At 45.7% G+C, this 16,752-nt stretch overlaps 2 protein-coding genes across 5 annotated transcripts in view; both read left to right on the forward strand.

The window, feature by feature from the left end:
* Nucleotides 1-8,662, forward strand: part of smg1 (SMG1 nonsense mediated mRNA decay associated PI3K related kinase) — a 39,551-nt gene extending 30,889 nt beyond the window's left edge. For all 4 annotated transcript variants that reach the window (XM_012827184.3, XM_031565549.2, XM_031565552.1 and 1 more), the window contains 14 exons: nucleotides 201-473; nucleotides 813-1,047; nucleotides 1,169-1,395; nucleotides 1,754-1,910; nucleotides 2,290-2,479; nucleotides 2,771-3,243; nucleotides 3,665-3,802; nucleotides 4,078-4,410; nucleotides 4,820-5,047; nucleotides 5,445-5,656; nucleotides 6,242-6,339; nucleotides 6,517-6,693; nucleotides 6,807-6,913; nucleotides 7,083-8,662. In XM_012827184.3, coding sequence (XP_012682638.2) covers nucleotides 201-473; nucleotides 813-1,047; nucleotides 1,169-1,395; nucleotides 1,754-1,910; nucleotides 2,290-2,479; nucleotides 2,771-3,243; nucleotides 3,665-3,802; nucleotides 4,078-4,410; nucleotides 4,820-5,047; nucleotides 5,445-5,656; nucleotides 6,242-6,339; nucleotides 6,517-6,693; nucleotides 6,807-6,913; nucleotides 7,083-7,160 — 2,926 coding nt within the window. In that variant the 3' untranslated portion in view covers nucleotides 7,161-8,662. The remainder of the gene's footprint in view (nucleotides 1-200; nucleotides 474-812; nucleotides 1,048-1,168; nucleotides 1,396-1,753; nucleotides 1,911-2,289; nucleotides 2,480-2,770; nucleotides 3,244-3,664; nucleotides 3,803-4,077; nucleotides 4,411-4,819; nucleotides 5,048-5,444; nucleotides 5,657-6,241; nucleotides 6,340-6,516; nucleotides 6,694-6,806; nucleotides 6,914-7,082) is intronic.
* Nucleotides 8,663-9,268: 606 nt separating this feature from the next.
* Nucleotides 9,269-16,724, forward strand: arl6ip1 (ADP-ribosylation factor-like 6 interacting protein 1). Its single transcript, XM_012827219.3, has 6 exons — nucleotides 9,269-9,421; nucleotides 11,257-11,390; nucleotides 12,096-12,215; nucleotides 13,249-13,366; nucleotides 13,824-13,908; nucleotides 15,697-16,724. The coding sequence occupies exons 1-6, from the start codon at nucleotides 9,386-9,388 to the stop codon at nucleotides 15,813-15,815; spliced, it is 612 nt and encodes a 203-aa protein (XP_012682673.1). The 5' UTR covers nucleotides 9,269-9,385; the 3' UTR covers nucleotides 15,816-16,724.
* Nucleotides 16,725-16,752: the final 28 nt, after the last annotated feature.

Consider the following 16,752-nt stretch of genomic DNA (forward strand, 5'->3'; position numbering starts at 1 on the left):
GAGGGGTTTTACTGGAACGGTATGCTCATGAAGTGGCAACAATAATAAAGCACAAGTAGGATTTCTCTGTTAACTAATCGCTAGAAGTAACTGAATCCTGTCTGAGATCAGTCTGGTATAGATGCAGGACACAAAATAGAATATATTTGGTTTATTTTTAACTCGCTTATAAATTCCATTCTGTCCCCCCCCCCCCCCAGGTATGAGATGCAGTTCTCCCCCCAGCCGCCTCCGGCCACCTGCCAGTTCCTGTCTGGGGTCGAGCTGGCCCTGCAGCACCACGGGTCCGACACCAACACGCGCCTCCTGCGGCAGGCCGAGCGGCTCAAGGCGGAGGGCACCAGCGTGGTGGCGTGCGAGGACCAGCTGCAGGAGATCGAGCGCTGCATCGCCGCCTTCCTGCGCGAGAACAGCGAGCCGGGAGCCTACAGCATGGCTGGCATCATCCTGTCTGCCCTCTGCGCACTCACAAGGTGGGCATGGGATTCTCCTGGAAGATTTAAAATGCTGATGTTTAGACTCACCCGCCCCCCCCCCCCCCCCCCGCCCCGCCCCATGCTTTTAAACAATACCTTACAAAAAATCTCCCACATATTCAGCAGTATCAACTGCATTTGCTCACAGCATTAACTCGTATTGGCCAGAAAGGCATATAATAGTTAGAAAGTCTGAGTTTGTTTTTCCTATATGACGTGCGAAATGAAGTGTTACTGAGGGAGTTACTGAATTTGTGTGACTGATATGATGCCCTATAATTAAGTGCCGATTGGCAAGTCCTGTGCATGAGAGCATCCCTTCGTGTCTCCCCTCAGGCGTAACCTGGTGATGGAGGGCGCGGCGTCGAGTGCGGGGGAGCAGCTGGTGGAGCTGACGTCCCGTGACGGCGCCTGGTTCCTGGAGGAGCTGTGCAGCATGAGCGGCAACATCACCTGCCTCCTCCAGCTGCTGCAGCAGTGCCAGCTGCCGTCGCATGACCTGGACCTGCCCAGCCCCACCGACACCGCCCAGGCCGTCTACCTGGCCAACGGTGTCTACACCTGCCTGCAGGTATGCCAGCTACTCTACCATGTGCTTTTGAGGCAGCGCGTGTGTGTGTGCTTTTGACTGTGTGAGCACACTCAACACTTAACCACCATTAACTCTGCAATGGCTCTCTGGTCCTCCACAGGAGCTGAACACCAACTTCCGCCAGATCATCTTCCCCGAGGCGCTGCGCTGCATGCTGAAGGGCGAGAGCACGCTGGAGGCCATGCTGTCGGAGCTGGACACCCTGATCGATCAGTGCGCCGACGGGGTCTCCCTGCAGGGGCTGGCCGAGGCACTTCAGGCTCACCTGCGCAACACCGCCATGGGCCTGGAGGAGGACGCCGACTCGCATTACTTGGACATCACCAGGTACGGGAGCAGCATAGTCATTTGGGTTTGAAAGGACTGTATGAGTCTTACACTCTGGATTACCTCTAGACTGACGGCATTGAATCCACTGGAAGTCTCGTGCTGCTTCTGTGGACTTGCGGCATGACTGCAATCTTGTTTCACTACTTGGTTTGCCTCCAAATCAACTTGACTGTTGTTTAATTAATGAAGCCAATTCAAGTGTTAAAAAGACTCCATAGAGCACCTTGTGTAACTGAGGGAGAGACGCTTTTTAATTACAGTAATCATCTTCCCCTACTTGAGTAAACGTTCCCCAGCTATTTTAAAGTGTTTGGAATACGATTATGTAACTGTCTGTGTGTGTGTGTGTGCGTAGGATGCTGAGGCTGCAGTACTCTGAGCTGATCCAGCCCCGCAGTATGGAGAGCTCTGTGCAGGACACGCCCAAGATGAGCGCCGGCCAGATGCTGCTGGTGGCCTTCGACGGCATGTTTGCTCAGCTGGAGACGGCCTTTGGGCTGCTGGTGGAGAAGGTAACACACCTGCTCTCGATTGTTTGTGTCTCTGACAAGGACAATGGAGATGATGTCTGTCTCTGTCTGTCTGTCTGTCTGTCTCTGTCTCTGTGTCTGTCTCTGTGTCTGTCTGTACTTAGGCTTTTTCTTCTCTTTGCCAGAATATCTTGTTTTGGCTACTCCCAAATAGCTGCACAATTTTTATAACAGGAAAATGGGTTTGAAATATTATTGATTAACTGCTTGATGATGAATCATGCTGCTGCAATTTTAGCATTGCAACAGAGCCTGCTATTGGTGAATTATTATTTAATAATCGATGCAGTAAGATGCTCCTGTGTTGCATAGCAGTGGTACCGCCTCTTCTCTGACCTCGTCCATTCACTGTGTGCTCCAGCTGAACTCCATGGACGTGCCTGCTGCCTGGCGGAAGGTGGATGTGATCCGCGAGGCGCGGGCCGCTCAGGTCCACTTCTTTGACTGCGAGCAGAACCGCCAGGTGCTGGAGGAGATCTTCTTCCTCAAGAGGCTGCAGACCATCCGTGACTTCTTTCGCCTGTGCGGCTCCTTTGCACAGACACTGTCTGGTAAGAGAACCTGCTTCGGTGTTTTATCTTTGTGAGATTGAAGTCAATTCTTTTGAGAGTAATTTTCTTTGCTGCAAATACTGTAATAAAATGTGGATGTCAATTGCAAAGTTTACTTTCAGTGTTATTTAGTTGCATTCAGAATTATCTCAATATTCATGAGTCCCTTAAGGTTAAGCATCCTTGTTCGTCTCCTTCACTTCTCTCTATCTCTTTCTCTCACACCCACGCACATCAACTCTCTACCCTCTCTTATATTTCCTCTTCTCCTCCTGTCTTCTGCACCTCCAGGCACCTGCCCTCCTCCCACCGATGAGCCCGCTCCCTCCAACGGCCCTGTGCCCCTGGTGAAGCCCCTGTACCGCGGCTCGGCCGTGGTCAGCGAGGACCAGATGACGCGGCCCATCAAGGCCTTCACGGCCGACTTTGTGCGTCAGATGCTGATCGGTCTCCCCACGCAGGCGCTAGGCCTGTCCCTCTGCAGCGCCATCAGCGCCCTGGGCATGGACCTGATCGCCCAGGTGGAGGCCAAGGACTTTGGGGCAGAGGGCAAGGTGTCGCTGGACGAGCTGTGCAAGAAGGCGGTGGAGCAGGGCGTGCAGGCGGGCCAGCTGACCCAGCTGCTGCTCAACCGGGCCACGGTGCTGGCCAGCTCCTTTGACTCGGCCTGGAAGAAGCTGGACCTGGTGCGGCGGCTGGAGGTCAGCATCGACGCCTGCAAGGTCAGCCTGCAGAGGTCGCAGCTGCACAACGCCATGTTCCAGGTGAGCAGATCACGCTGGTACATTCCACCTGGACGTCCACCGGGTGTTTGGTGCAGAAATATGTGTTGGCCCTGATTTATATCTATATAATTATATCTGTGTGAAATGGGTCTTTGGATGAGTAACCAAGCCACATCATGCATGTCTTCATACCTTACTTTGAATGAAACCATAGAACCTTGCCAAGTGAATCGCTGGTAATATTTGCAGCACAGCATCATTTTTTAATTAAATTCAGTTTTATTTATATATATATATATATATATATATATTAGGGGTGGGAATCTCTTGGCACCTCACGATTCGATTCCGATTCAGAGGTCAACGATTCGATTCTTTTTTACTGTTTTACTGTTTTACTGTGCAAGTGTGCTTTGGATTAAATTGTGCGTGTGTGTGTGTGTGTGTGTGTGTGCTACAGTGGCAGCATGAAGACGTGCTTGGAACACGCAGCCAGCCCATGACAGTCAGCCCCCCTCCCCGCTCCATCATCCTCAGCAATATGAAGAAGAAGCTCTACAAGCTCAGTCAGGACGAAGCGGCCATCGCCAGCGTTCAGGTCAGTTGTGTTCGGGATTTCCCAAAGGACTCTGGAGACTTGGACCAGTGGTCATTGCAGGCCTAACTTTTATTATTATTGTTGTTAATATTGTTATTTGTATTGTTGTGGTTTTTGTTATTATTTGGCTTTTTTATTTTGTTATTTTTAAAGCTTGTAACATCAACTCCTGTCCAGGGACTGCAGATGTAAATTAGCCCGGTCCTACATTGTCCCTGTAAAATAAAGAGGAAATAAATACAATGTCAAACTGACTCTGTCCTTGTGCCTTGCAGGAGAAGCTGGCAGCACTAGAGGGCAGCATCGAGCAGCGTCTGAAGTGGGCGGGCGGTGCCAACCCTGCTCTGGCGCCCGTGCTGCAGGACTTTGAGGTGACGATCGGAGAGCGGCGGGCCCTGGTGCTGAAGGAGAGCCAGCGCAGCAGCCAGGTCACCTTCCTGTGCAGCACCATCCTCAACTTCGAGGGCCTGCGCACGCGCACCCCCGAGGCGCTCAGCATGGACGCGGCGCTCTTCGAGCTGCTCAAGCGCTCCCAGGCCACCTGCACCTACGCCGCCCAGTTCAGCTCCTCCGTCTCCCCGCTGGAGCTGCAGCTACTGCACAGGCTGGTCAGTCACAAGGCGCATGTTTTTTTTTTTTTTGGAGAAATAAGGACACATGCTGTGTCGTAGTTGCCGGATAACATTTATCTCTATTACGGTGTCAGATTGTATTGTTTATGGGAGCAGGTACTGTGAGTCATTGCCTTAAGAATTGACTGTTGTAACTCTGGAAAATCTGCCTTACACACCCAGTCTGACTCGCCCCTGACTCGCCCAGCACACCTTGTGCTTTTTACCTGGTGATCCTCTTTTCCCTGTAGAAAGGCTGCCTGAATCTCTTTAAGCGTGATATACTTGTTGGTCCGGTTTTTCTTGTACACTGACATTTAGTGCAGGTCATCGAGTCATGTTTTTCCCCGTTTTTTGCTGCTGTCTTTGTGGTGCTAACCCTACTGTGGTTTCTGACTGTGTGCAGAGCCCCTCCCTGGAGCCTTCCATAGGCAGTGCCGACTGGCTGGCCTACGCCCTGAAGCATCTGTCTCAGGAGCTGGCCAATCAGAGGGCAGTGCAGGAGGAGCGAGATCAGCAGTTGGACGTGGTCACAGAGACGCTGCAGCTGCTGGTCGACACCATTAAGGGCATCCTGTCCACTCACAACCGCCAGCTGGCTGACGTTAAACACCTGCTACGGGCCATGGCAAAGGTATGCCATAGAGATCCCAATCAGATAGAACAATATGACAGAATCCAAGAGATTCAGTGCTACCATATAAGACGGTTCTTAGTTATAAAGTTCTTAGTTTATTAGACATAGTTCACCCAGCAGTAGGCTATGCTTAGAATGGTGATGAGGTGTTCTCTTTATTTATTTATTTATTTATTTAGTTAGTTAGTTAGTTAGTTAACAAGAGTCTCTGTCCCAATAGCAGATCAGGGTTTTGTTTCCCAAAAGTATCATTTAACGATGGTGGTAGTACAATGACTTGTTTGTCAACACTCTCTGTTACCATGGTGGTTGTTCAACAATGCTTTCTGGAAACTGCTGGGCCTGAGACTGCTCTAGGCACCAGATGCTGAACACTATCTTTTGTCTTTGGCAGGATGAGGAGAACGCACTGGCAGATGGAGAGGAAGTGGCGTTCGAGGGCAGCGTGAGGCAGTTCCTGTCGGAGTATAAGGCCTGGCAGGACAACCTGCAGATAGTGCTGTTCACGGTGGTGCAAGCCATGGGCCAGCCACGCAACCAGGAGCAGGGGGATCTGCTGCAGGAGATCCCTGCCACGCTCAAGGAGCTCAAAGTGCAGAGCCAGAGGTGGGTGTGCTCCCTGCCTCTGCCAGCAGTTTTAAGCTCTTAGTTATCTCATCTTTACTGATGGCCTCTGACCGGCTTACACGTTGCATATGGATGCGTCATACGAAAGATATGAAGTCATGCCACATGAAAGATATGAAGTCATGCCACATTAAGTCTCAATCAAAGAGCAAAATATTAGGCTACATCACTTGTAGGTCCATAGCTCCAGCACCGCAATGGAAACGGAAAGGCTGAAAGGGCCGATGAAGGGACTGTTCCGGTAAACGTTCGCGCTACCCGGCAAGTGCCCCGAGTTCCTGCAGTGGAAAAGCTCCTTATGACAAATATATCAGCATGGTTGAAACTGTCAGAATGGATGTGAATCGATCACCTTGCTTGTTTGTACAGTTAAACGACTTAACAATGGCCTATATTTTGAGTTCCTTACTGTATTGTAGCAGTGTACAACAATTCCTACGATGTCATTAATTGATCATTCAATCCATAACATTTACATTATCTTGCATTTCAATGCTACTGTGGAACACCGAGCACACTCCCAAGTGAGATTTGGTCTAAAGCATGATCTTTACTGTGTTTTAGCATCTATAATGGGCTGGTTGGATTCGCCTCTCCGCTGGTGACTGATAGAAGTGACTGTGCTAGTCCCACTTCCACTGTCCAGACTAGTTTTGCAGCAGGTTGGTTCCCTAATCTAATCATTCCTCTCGTCACTCTTGAGTCTGTGATTCCAACCTCATCTCTAATGGTGTGTTTATTCTGTGGAAGTTTGAGATTATTGTGCTCCTATCAGTATGGTGTGTGTTTTTTTTATTCTGTGGAAGTTTGAGGTAAATGTGCTCCCATCGTTCCCACAGCAGTGCGCTGCAGTGGTGTAAAGACCCAGCCAGATGGAATGTCTCAGAATGCTCGAAAGGCCCTGCCCCGAAATCTGGGCACCCCTGCTGACACTCCGCCCAGCACCCTGCTGATCACCAGCAAAGGCCTCGCCCCCAGCCCCAAGCGAGCTGTGCGCGACCCTAAGACGGGAAAAGGTAAAGAGGGGAACCTCTTGTGTTTTTGTTTCTGGATGTTTGGTTGTGGTAGAATTGTCACTGGTTATTAATTGGTGTAATTAACTGTGTGTGTGTGCGTGCTTACACTATAGCTGTACAAGAGCGGAACTCTTATGCTGTCAGTGTTTGGAAGAGAGTGAAGGCCAAATTGGAGGGAAGAGATGTTGATCCCAACAGGAGGATGAGTGTGACGGAACAGGTAAGTGCTACCTGTTGTTAGAAGTGTTTGGGGGGTTTTTTTTTTGTGCAACGTTTATATGCCTTTTGTTGTCCATTTTGATAGTCTAGTTGCTGTGTCCTACATTCCTGGGTTCCTGTAGGCATGTCTGAGTCTTTCTATGTGTGCTGATGTCTTCCCTCTTTTCCAGGTGGACTATGTCATCAAAGAGGCTACGCATCTGGACAACCTGGCCCAGTTGTACGAAGGGTGGACCGCCTGGGTGTGAACGGGGACGCCAGCAGATCACTTTGGTCCAGCGAGGAAAGAAGCGTTCAAATCCACCAGAGTCCACGGGGTCTGGGGCGACAGAGCCACAGTGCACCATGCGGGGGGAAACAAAGGGGGAGGGGCGGGTGTGGAGACCCTCCCACAGGGCCCCTAACGGGGAATCCCCACCCCCCTCAAGCCCTCCAGTAGCACACAGCTCAGCTGCTCCCCGGCGATCCAGCACACTACCACGTCAAGGGTCTGCCCCCCTCCCGTCTCCTCCAGGTGTATCAGGAGCTCACCGGGACGGGGGGGAGGGAAGGGGGAATTGGTAAAGGGGGTGGGGGGCCGTGCTTTGGTTATGGTGGCCAGCTTGGAACTACCCTCCCCCCCTTGCCCCCTGTAACTAAAAACAATCAAAAATAAATGAATAAAACAAAAATGGAGGATAAAATGAAAACAAATGTCAACTCATCGAAGCAAAAGTAACAAATGGGAAATTGAAAGGGTTTTGCTACAGGGAATTGGCAGAGGGGGAGAAAATGGGATTGCTCGACACACCCCGTCTTCCTGTATTCCTCAGAGCCGAGTCCTTGGGTGGTTAAACCCAGCAGGCCTGTGGACTACATTTATGGAGATGGGGAGAGGGGACGAGCTGCATTTCTCCCAAGCCCTTCTGAAGAGCCTCTCCTTGGCTTCACTGTTTTGAGTCGTGCAGCGGTTTTTTTTTTTTTTTTTCCCAGTCCAGCGGTGGTCAAGTGTTGTGTCTGCAAGCAGGAGGGAAGGCAGAGAGCGGTTGATTAGGGGAATCGGGAAGCCAAGCAGGACTCCACTCAGCTCCAGAAGGCCTGAAGTTCACCTGAAAGTACAAAAGATTCATTTAACCTTGACTGGTTTATTTTTTTCCTCGCAAACATTTATTGAAACACACAAGCTTTTTTTTGTTTGTTTTGTTTTACCAAACACTTCTTAAAATGTATCTCACAATTTTCACTATTAAAAAGAATTACAAAGTGGGAGACGGGGATTGAGGCAAAAAATGACTATCATGTGTTTATTGAAAGTGGAAGCACGATGTACAGTATGCTTCAAGTTTAAGAAAAAAAATCCACTTGTCTTTTCTTCAATTGATTCTGGATGAGATGACAGGGAAGTGTTTCAGTATGTTGACGCCAAGACTTAAGAGTCAGAGGAAATGTGTGTAAAAATCTGTTTAAGACTTCTCTAATTTCTTGATATGCATCTCTAGTATTTGTTGTGTGTAGTGGCTAGATATTTTCTCCCTGTCCTTTCTTTCCATTTGATTAAAGGCAGACAGTTTGGTCGTGCCAATAGAAATGTGTCTTCCTGGATGCAACTTTTCCTGTTAAGCTTGCTTTTTATTAATCTTGACTTCGTTTTACATTTTTAGTGGGAGAAATAAAGTAAACAAATAGTGATGTGTGGTGATGGTACAAATTGTTGATTCTTAAAGATTTTATTCAGTTTTTGTTTGCCAAATAAACATGAATCTAAATTAAATCTCTGCTTTTTATATAATTATCATTAGTGCTGACTAACACTCAATGAAAAGAGTGATGGGCGAACACACCTTTAAGATCTAGTTTTCCAAAGAGTCTACTATATTTAATTTTAGGCAGTTCATATTAGTCCCACTTATATAAAGCAAACATATACACACAAGTCTGTCTTTAAAACAAATATGAAATTTGATTGTTTTATATGTATGCTAAAGTTGTTTTTAGTTATTTTAGATGTATTTACATGTCCTATGAAAAAGGCTTTCTTGTATTCTTCAAGCTAGTAAGTAGTTAATCGGTTTTCAGGTGTATTTGAAGCGACTAGAAAAATGAAACATTTTGTTATCTATATTTAAACCCAACAAATGATCTATATTAAACCCACCAATGATGGTGTATAGAGGGTTGCGCTTGTGGCTTATATTTACAGGTAGGCCTAGTAGTAACGAAAATACACCTGTGCAAATTAATTAGAATAATTATTCTATTAATTATGTTATCTTTGTATGCAACTTTAAACAATAGACCTCGGTTGGTAGTATCTCAACTACATTTCCCACAAAGCATAGCGCTTTATCTGGTGTCCTGTTTGGCATAAAAACATACTGCCGATAACGGTCAGAGCTTTTCGAATTGAGTGAGGTGGGAGGTGCGAGCAGTGACAGTGCAACTGAAGTAGACAAGGTTTGCAACAAAAAGGCATTGAACCACGTAGGTGTGAGCTATGGCAGAAGGCGACAACAAAAGTGCAAATCTTATTGTAAGTACTTTGCTAATTCCAACGTCTTGAGTGTAACGTTTACCCTATTATTTGTGTGTAATGTAGCTAGATAGCTGATTGAGCGTTTAACATTACAGTTTTGTTCTACTGATATCCAGCTAATCTTACGTCGAGATAATACTACACTGGCTATAATTAAGTTGTAGTGTCTTTGTTCTTACTGTGTTTCATAAACGCGTATGTTTGTATTAGATGCTTTGTCTTGATAAAGGTTAATGTTAGCTGCAACATTGTGCGATGATGTTAGCAGTAACGTTAGCTAGGCAAGTTCGCCCTAACCTTATTTGCCACCGCTAACGTTAGCTGGCTAGCCAACTTTTATCGTAAACTCAATTCGTTTACTAGATGGTCCAGGTAGCTAGGGTACTTAACGTTAAACTAGCTAACACTAACGGATAACCAGGCGTTTTCTTGACTCGGGGGATAAGTAAATTCACCTGTCATACAATTAACGTAAATAGATAACTATCTTACATTAACATTAGCTGGTTTGGTGATACATTTGACACGTAGAGAGCTCGGTGGTTTGCATAATTAGCTAACGTCAGGTAACGTTAAGCTAACAATTAACGACAATGGTGTCGTGTTGTGAGTGGTCAGGACTATATCTACTTAAAATGTCACCAGTTCAGGTAGTTGGTTATAGTATTTCCACTCGGAGACAATATGCCATGCCGAAATGAAAATGCTAACGACTCCCATTTTTAGAGTGCGTTGTTTAACAAGCTAGCTAGCTATGGCTAACTTATCAAGTCGATACTGCTATCCGTGACAGGAGTAACGTTCTCGTTAGCGGTTCCTGGTCGTAGAATACAGACTTCAGACCTGTATAACCCATGTAGCTTAGCTAGGTTGAGTAAAGATGGCGTGACGTTTGTTAGCTGAATACAGGTAAGTTAGTTTTGTGCTATTCGCTTAATTAACTTGTTAGCGCTAACATTACAGAGGACAGCTTTGTCTTGGTATTTGACCTCTGAAGTACTGCACCGTTGCTATTTTATCCATTTTTAGTTATCCCATCATTACTTTGATAGCGTTCTAGAGGGGATATATTTCACCTGTCATCGCGGGGTTACTCGTCTTTGATAATTCTCCGTGGAAATGCCAAAGCCAGTTGCCTATGGCTTTTAATACAATGATTCATTGTCCCTCTGAACTGTTATACAACAGAACTTGCAGGGTATGTAGCTGCAGATCCACGTCTTCGTCTTGAGTCATTGGCGTTTGAGTTCTTCTGCGTTGGCTGACAAACTATTTTCTTCAATGAATGGAGGATGCCACTCTCAAATGATCTCGATTTAAATCTATTGATATCTATTTTTTTTCCATGGGTCATCAAGAATAAATTGGTTTGCCCTAACCCGACGTCACTATTAAATTCGGCCCAATTTGTATCACTTTGTTTAATCCACTAGTCATGCTTTTTTTGGTCATCGAAAGTAAAACAATATGACCCATTTATTTAATATTAATCATATATTTTTTTTAGATTTGGATGTTAAGTTAAACCAATATTGTCTCAAGGATGCCCTGGTTATTTCCTTCTGTGTCCTTTATTTTAAACCCATGTATTTGCACTTCAGTTGAGCTATGCACTACACGGAAACCCCCATCCTCTTTGCACAGGAAACCTTATCTGTGCTTTTAATTAGAGGCACGATGATGTTACTCAGGCAACCCGAAGAAAGGGAGCCAACAGTAATTGTAGCACTACCATCACAGTCGAATAGCAGCATCCCAAACAAAGTATATCTCTTTCAGGAAAAGTGTAAAAATGAAGGCTCCTTGTTTGTGTACATCCTCTGACCTCGCAGGCTCAGGAGACTGCTCAGCTCGAGGAGCAGCTGCAGGGATGGGGGGAGGTGATTTTGGCAGGTGACCAGGTCGTGCGCTGGGAGAAGCCATGGTTCCCTGGAGCTCTGATGGTTCTCACCACTGTCATCTTCACGTGAGTGAACACATAGTTGTGCATAGGTGCACACTTCTGTCAGTGCCAAAAAGCAGTAGTTAGTAAATTCACAGGGTGTTTGTGTATGAAACCAGCAATACATTTAAAGCTCTAAGGGTGTTTAAAGTGGTCTTAAAAGTCTTACGTCTATCCTTGATCCTCTTGCTGTCACTTCTCTTGGCCTTTCACCTGGACTGGTATGAAATCCACCAGGACTCAGAAGCTGAGTATGCAGAGTTCAGTTTAAGTGTAACATGTATCGAATGTTTCATCTGTCTGTGCAGAAGGATTTCAGTGCTCTCGCTCTTTAGCAGATAACCAGGTCACCAGGCTGCATTAGGCAGGGGGCATGCAGCTATGCTATTGCTATGCCTAATCAATCTAAAGGTATCTCCTTGAGTCCTCCATTATCAAATTTGCTCTGCAAAAAGGGTAGAATATATTAATTCCTTTTATACTGCTCTTCAGTTGTAAGGTTCATTTTGTTTTGGCCCACTCTGTTTTTTTTTCCCCCGATTAGGCGTTCAGGTAAGCAGTAAAATCTGAACTCCGATAAAGTACACACACCCTACAGGGCATAGCTACTTGGTTTGGAATATTTCACCATGCTTTACAACTTGTCCCAGCCTCTCCTCTGGTATTTGTGTAGTGGTCAGCTTCATCTGATATGGACTTGGTATCCCCTCTCCTCTATCCTACTGGCAGGCTCGTCTACTACCTGGATCCCTCTGTGCTGACTGGACTGTCCTGCACGGTGATGATCATGTGCCTGGCTGACTATCTGGTGCCCACTCTTGCCCCAAGAGTCTTCGGCTCCAACAAGTGGTGAGTGGTGATGCAGGGAGAGTGGTTACACATTTGCCGTCAGCTCAGAGATACTTGCAAGCACATTGAGGAGACTACATAGGTGACTGGAATTTGCAGAATACTAGGAGCAGGTTTTTGCTTTTTTGAGTCGGGTGTTCTCAGTGTATATGTATATATAGAGACATGCCTGAAATAGTCTAACCCCCTAACCTACTGTACAGTAAGGCATGTTAGATCAAAGATCTACTCAGTCCCATCTGTATTTCATTTGGCCACACAACAGGCCCAAATAAATATGACCAGCAAGCCTGTAACTTTGCTTGAGTTTCCGCTAGATCGACGCTCGTCTCTTCAGCTGCCCTGGTCGGTTCTTTGGCTTCCTCTCCTCTGTCTCTATGGCCCAGCCTGCCAGAGTTCTAGACTGTATTGGGTGACCAACTGCAGTTGGTACTCTGCGTCTGGTGTCAGGGCCTTACTCAGCACTTATGAGCTCAGCTGGGCCAGACTACCCCCCCCCCCCCCCCCCATAGCTGCGCACATCAAGACTGGAGAGGTCTCTGCCATCCACTCCTTGTGCTCATGAGAAGGTCCTGCTTGGCTTATTTTAGGGTGTGACAGGAGAGGTTTTTTTTTTTTTTCTTTCTCTCATTGCCCTTGAGCCGTGGCCGTTCTCAGTGCACAGTTGCATTCAGTGTCCTTAAATAAGAAGTGTGGCCTAAGCAGAGCTGAAGGCCAACTGCCCCCCCAGTCCTCTCTGCCTAGCTGCCAGCCCTTGTGGGCATTAGGGATATCATCAGGTTTAAGCGCACTACTTTCTCATTTGTGTTATGCAATCATTACATAATGCGATATTATTCTAAATTGAATACGCACATTTCAATTGCATGATGTTTTGATTCAGTATTTAAGGTATGTTGAGATTTGTATCAGATGTGTAACTGAAGGTATGTAGCTACTTTAGCGGTTAGTCAATATCTGTTTTTAAGTCTAGCATGTTCACGTGTACTGAGGTAGTTCTTGTGTCTAAGTAATCTCTGTGTGTGTGTTCCAGGACGACAGAACAGCAGCAGCGCTTCCACGAGATCTGCAGCAACCTGGTTAAGACACAGCGCCGCGTCCTTGGCTGGTGGAAGCGCCTCTTCGCCCTCAAGGAAGAAAAGCCCAAGATGGTACGGCCAGATGTCTGCCACCACTTAAAGGGCTCTTTTCACATGCATCATCTCAAATCAATTCAGCAGACATGTCATCTTGGTCCCCTTTTAGTTGATATTTGATGAGGCCTTAGTAGATTGGTCCTTGGTTTGGTCCACTTTCTTTTCGTTAATGTGTAAATGAGCAGAATGACTTTCAATTCGTCCCAATTCCCTTCAGTATTCAAATAATGATAATGACCTACTCACGTACAATTTAATTTTCGAGTCTAATCCGCCCCAATTTGTGTAATGAGATTTTCCCTTTCCCCCTCGGTTGTGCAAGTAGTCAGCTGATTTGGCTCATGTGCTAGAAACTGCAACGGGAAACAGGGCTGTGATGCACACAGCAGAATAACTGTTGCACTGGGCTCCTTTTTTTTGTGTGTGTGTGTATTTCTGTGATGTAATATTCATCTGTTTCTCTTCTCTTTAGTACTTCCTGTCTGTCATTAGCAGCCTGGTAGTAGTGGCCTGGATTGGACAGCAAGTACATAACCTTTTCCTGACTTATTTGATTGGTGAGTAATGCTGTGTGGTTTAGCTATCTGCTGTGTGTAAATGTTTGACAGAGCAATGGTTCATGCAGATGAAGCTGCATATTTGAGTTATAGTGCCCATTTATTAAGCCTTGGGCTTGCATAGCTCGGTTTCTTAGCCGTCTCTGTAAGCCTAAAAGGGGAAAAAAATAAACTATTCCAAGAATCCCCTTAGGTTTTTTTTTTTTTCCTCTCCCTCCTGTGTGAAAAGGCAGTAGTCCCTTGAGGCCTATGACTGCAATGATTCCAAACCCGTGTTCATAAGGAATGTGTTTTTGCAATCTTGTAGTTCAGTCACACTAGTTTTACAGAACTGCAGGTTTGTGTGTGAGTGGGGGAGAGGTGTGAACCTTAGCTTCCTGGTCCCCTCTTCTTCAAACACCCACAAAATGGAGAAGGAAAGGGGTCACACTATAATGAGAACATAAAAACGGGTCACTGTTTGAGTCTAAAAATACAGCGCTCTTATTACCTCACCTCATTAGAGCTCCGTTTGGATGCCGCAGACACCAGTACCTGCGTTAAGACATCTCGAAATGTGTGTGATGGTTTGAGCACTGTAAAACGTCAGAGTTGATGGTTTGAGCACTGTTACAATTCCCACGATCCACTCAACTGGGTGGGAAACCTGGTATTTGGTTCCTTTTTTCATGAAGTAAACAAATAGTTGTTTCTTAATCAAGAGTGTAGCTTGTTTGCTTTTAATGTTGAATGTTAGCTGGGTCTTTCTTGACACAGAAATGTTGCTGACACCTGTGGTGCTTTGCCACTGTGGGGTTGAACTGTTGTTAAAAGAGGAACTGTGCACGTAGTGTTACTTCTGTTGTTAGGCATCATAAGTTAACATTTAGTATTGGAAAGCAAAAGAATCAAGAATGCATTTTTTTTATTATTATTATTTTTTTTAACATATTTCTTGCCAAGCACTGAGTAAAAGTCTAGCATTGATTGAATGTCCCTGATGTTGGGACAACAAAAAACGGATAAAAACAGAAAACTGAGGCTTTTAACCAATGTTTCAGCCTGAGGGAATGCCTCAAGCTGGCCCCAGTTTTAAGTGGAGGGGCCACTGGTCTTGTTGACAGAGTAACCATTTTATGTGTGAGGACTTGTATGAGGACTGGGGTCATTGTTGGTTGAACTACCCCTTTAAGATTAAAGGTTGGAGCTTACCAGCTCTTAATGCAGTCTTAAGTTTACACAAGGTGTAAGCAGTAATCCTCCATGTGGTACTGTGAGATATGACTACTTTGAAAAAGCTGCAGGCAAAAAAAAAAGGACTAGATTGAATTACATATTGGTGTGCTGAGCACCTAAGTATAATTGCTTTTTGTGTAGTTTGACATGGCTCTGCAACAAGGCCCTTAGGAGTTGGACAGGTGAAAGTAGCTCACCCCAAACAAGTTTAGCTGGAGCTAGGGGCATGCTACTAGTTTCACAGCTGTGTCTTCTCTGCGGTCATTCTCCATTTGGTCTTGCTTTCGCCCCTGCCTCCCTAAAGTACAACTTGCATAAACCCTTGTGTGTATATGGAGGAGCAGGGAAAAGAGGCCAGTCTTTCTACACACTCATCTTCTCATAACCCATCCCTCTTCCCATAACACACACACACACACACACACACACACCCCAGATCTACTTTACTTAATTAAATGATTGCATGTAATTTTGTTTGATGTGAAGGTCATTTTTGTTATGGTCATACTTCTAAAAGTACAAGAAACTGCACATGCCCTTGCTAAATGTCTAATGTATTCATTCTCTCTCCAGTGAGTTTCTTGTTGCTCCTGCCTGGTCTCAACCAACACGGAATCATCACCAAGTATGCCGGCATGGCAAAGAGGGAGATCAACAAACTCCTGAAACAGAAGGAGAAGAAGAACGAGTAAGGGAAGTCTACAGTGCCAGATGGAAGACAGAAAGTACCGAAAGTTGAAGCTGAATTACTGACGTTGCTCCCCTCACCCTGCGTGTCCACTCGGATTAAGACCAACTTGAAAGCTCTCGCCAGGGCCCGACTGCATCCAGTCTTGCTCTAGTTTGCTGGTGGGTTGTGCTGACTTCAATAAATCGCACATGCATGCAGCCATCACATTGGGTTTCTGTTTTGCTGCCTGCAGTCCTACCCTGTGTCTAAATTGTTCACATCTTGCGTCAGGCATAATTATTTTGTTTTTACAATTTCTGAAGTCCACCTCCTTGTGTTGCTATCGGTCATTTTCAAATCTGAGTGAAATGTATTTCTTTCTTTTTTTTGCTTTTTCAAACCCATTCCCATTTCTTAGAGCAAGGAAGGCAACTACGTAACCTAGTGCAGTGTAGAACCTTAAGCAGAATAAGCCTAGATTACTTTTTAAAAAGTCCTGCGCTTTTTCTTTTTTTTTAACCATGGACAGTAGCCTTAGCTTTGTGTTATGGATGGCTATGAAACAGATCTTCTGTCTACCTAGTCAGGTTGATTGCATTAGTTGCCTGGTATTGTTGTTTTTTAAAATGATTGCACTGAAAACTAGATGAAACTGGAGTTCAAAGCTGTCCGTGTCTGGGTGGTGTGTTGGAGACTCACTGCTGTACTGTTCACTGTTAGGATCTCGCTCAGGATCCCATTGAAGCTTCTGCAACACTCACACTGGTTTAGGTCACCGTTGTAAATATGTTACCCGTTACCTTTGTCTCCTATGTCTTATCTATGTTTTACCTCATTCAAATTCTCATCTGTCCTTTCTCTCTTCTTTATTTCTCTTTTTTTCTGTCTTTTTGAGAACTATAAAATTAATAAAGTCTGGTTTAAGAACAGGGACCTTGTTGATGCTTTGTTTGTGTACA

This window comes from Clupea harengus, chromosome 1 (assembly GCF_900700415.2).
Source record: "Clupea harengus chromosome 1, Ch_v2.0.2, whole genome shotgun sequence".
Classification (NCBI taxonomy): domain Eukaryota; kingdom Metazoa; phylum Chordata; class Actinopteri; order Clupeiformes; family Clupeidae; genus Clupea; species Clupea harengus.

What these genes read in the sequence shown, in the direction of transcription:
- arl6ip1 (XM_012827219.3), top strand. Translation starts at nt 9,386, where the DNA reads ATGGCAGAAGGCGACAACAAAAGTGCAAATCTTATT. An exon ending in GTCTTCGGCTCCAACAAGTG is followed by an intron (nt 12,216 to 13,248) that starts GTGAGTGGTGAT and finishes TGTGTGTTCCAG; the next exon opens with GACGACAGAACAGCAGCAGC. An exon ending in TTTCCTGACTTATTTGATTG is followed by an intron (nt 13,909 to 15,696) that starts GTGAGTAATGCT and finishes TTCTCTCTCCAG; the next exon opens with TGAGTTTCTTGTTGCTCCTG.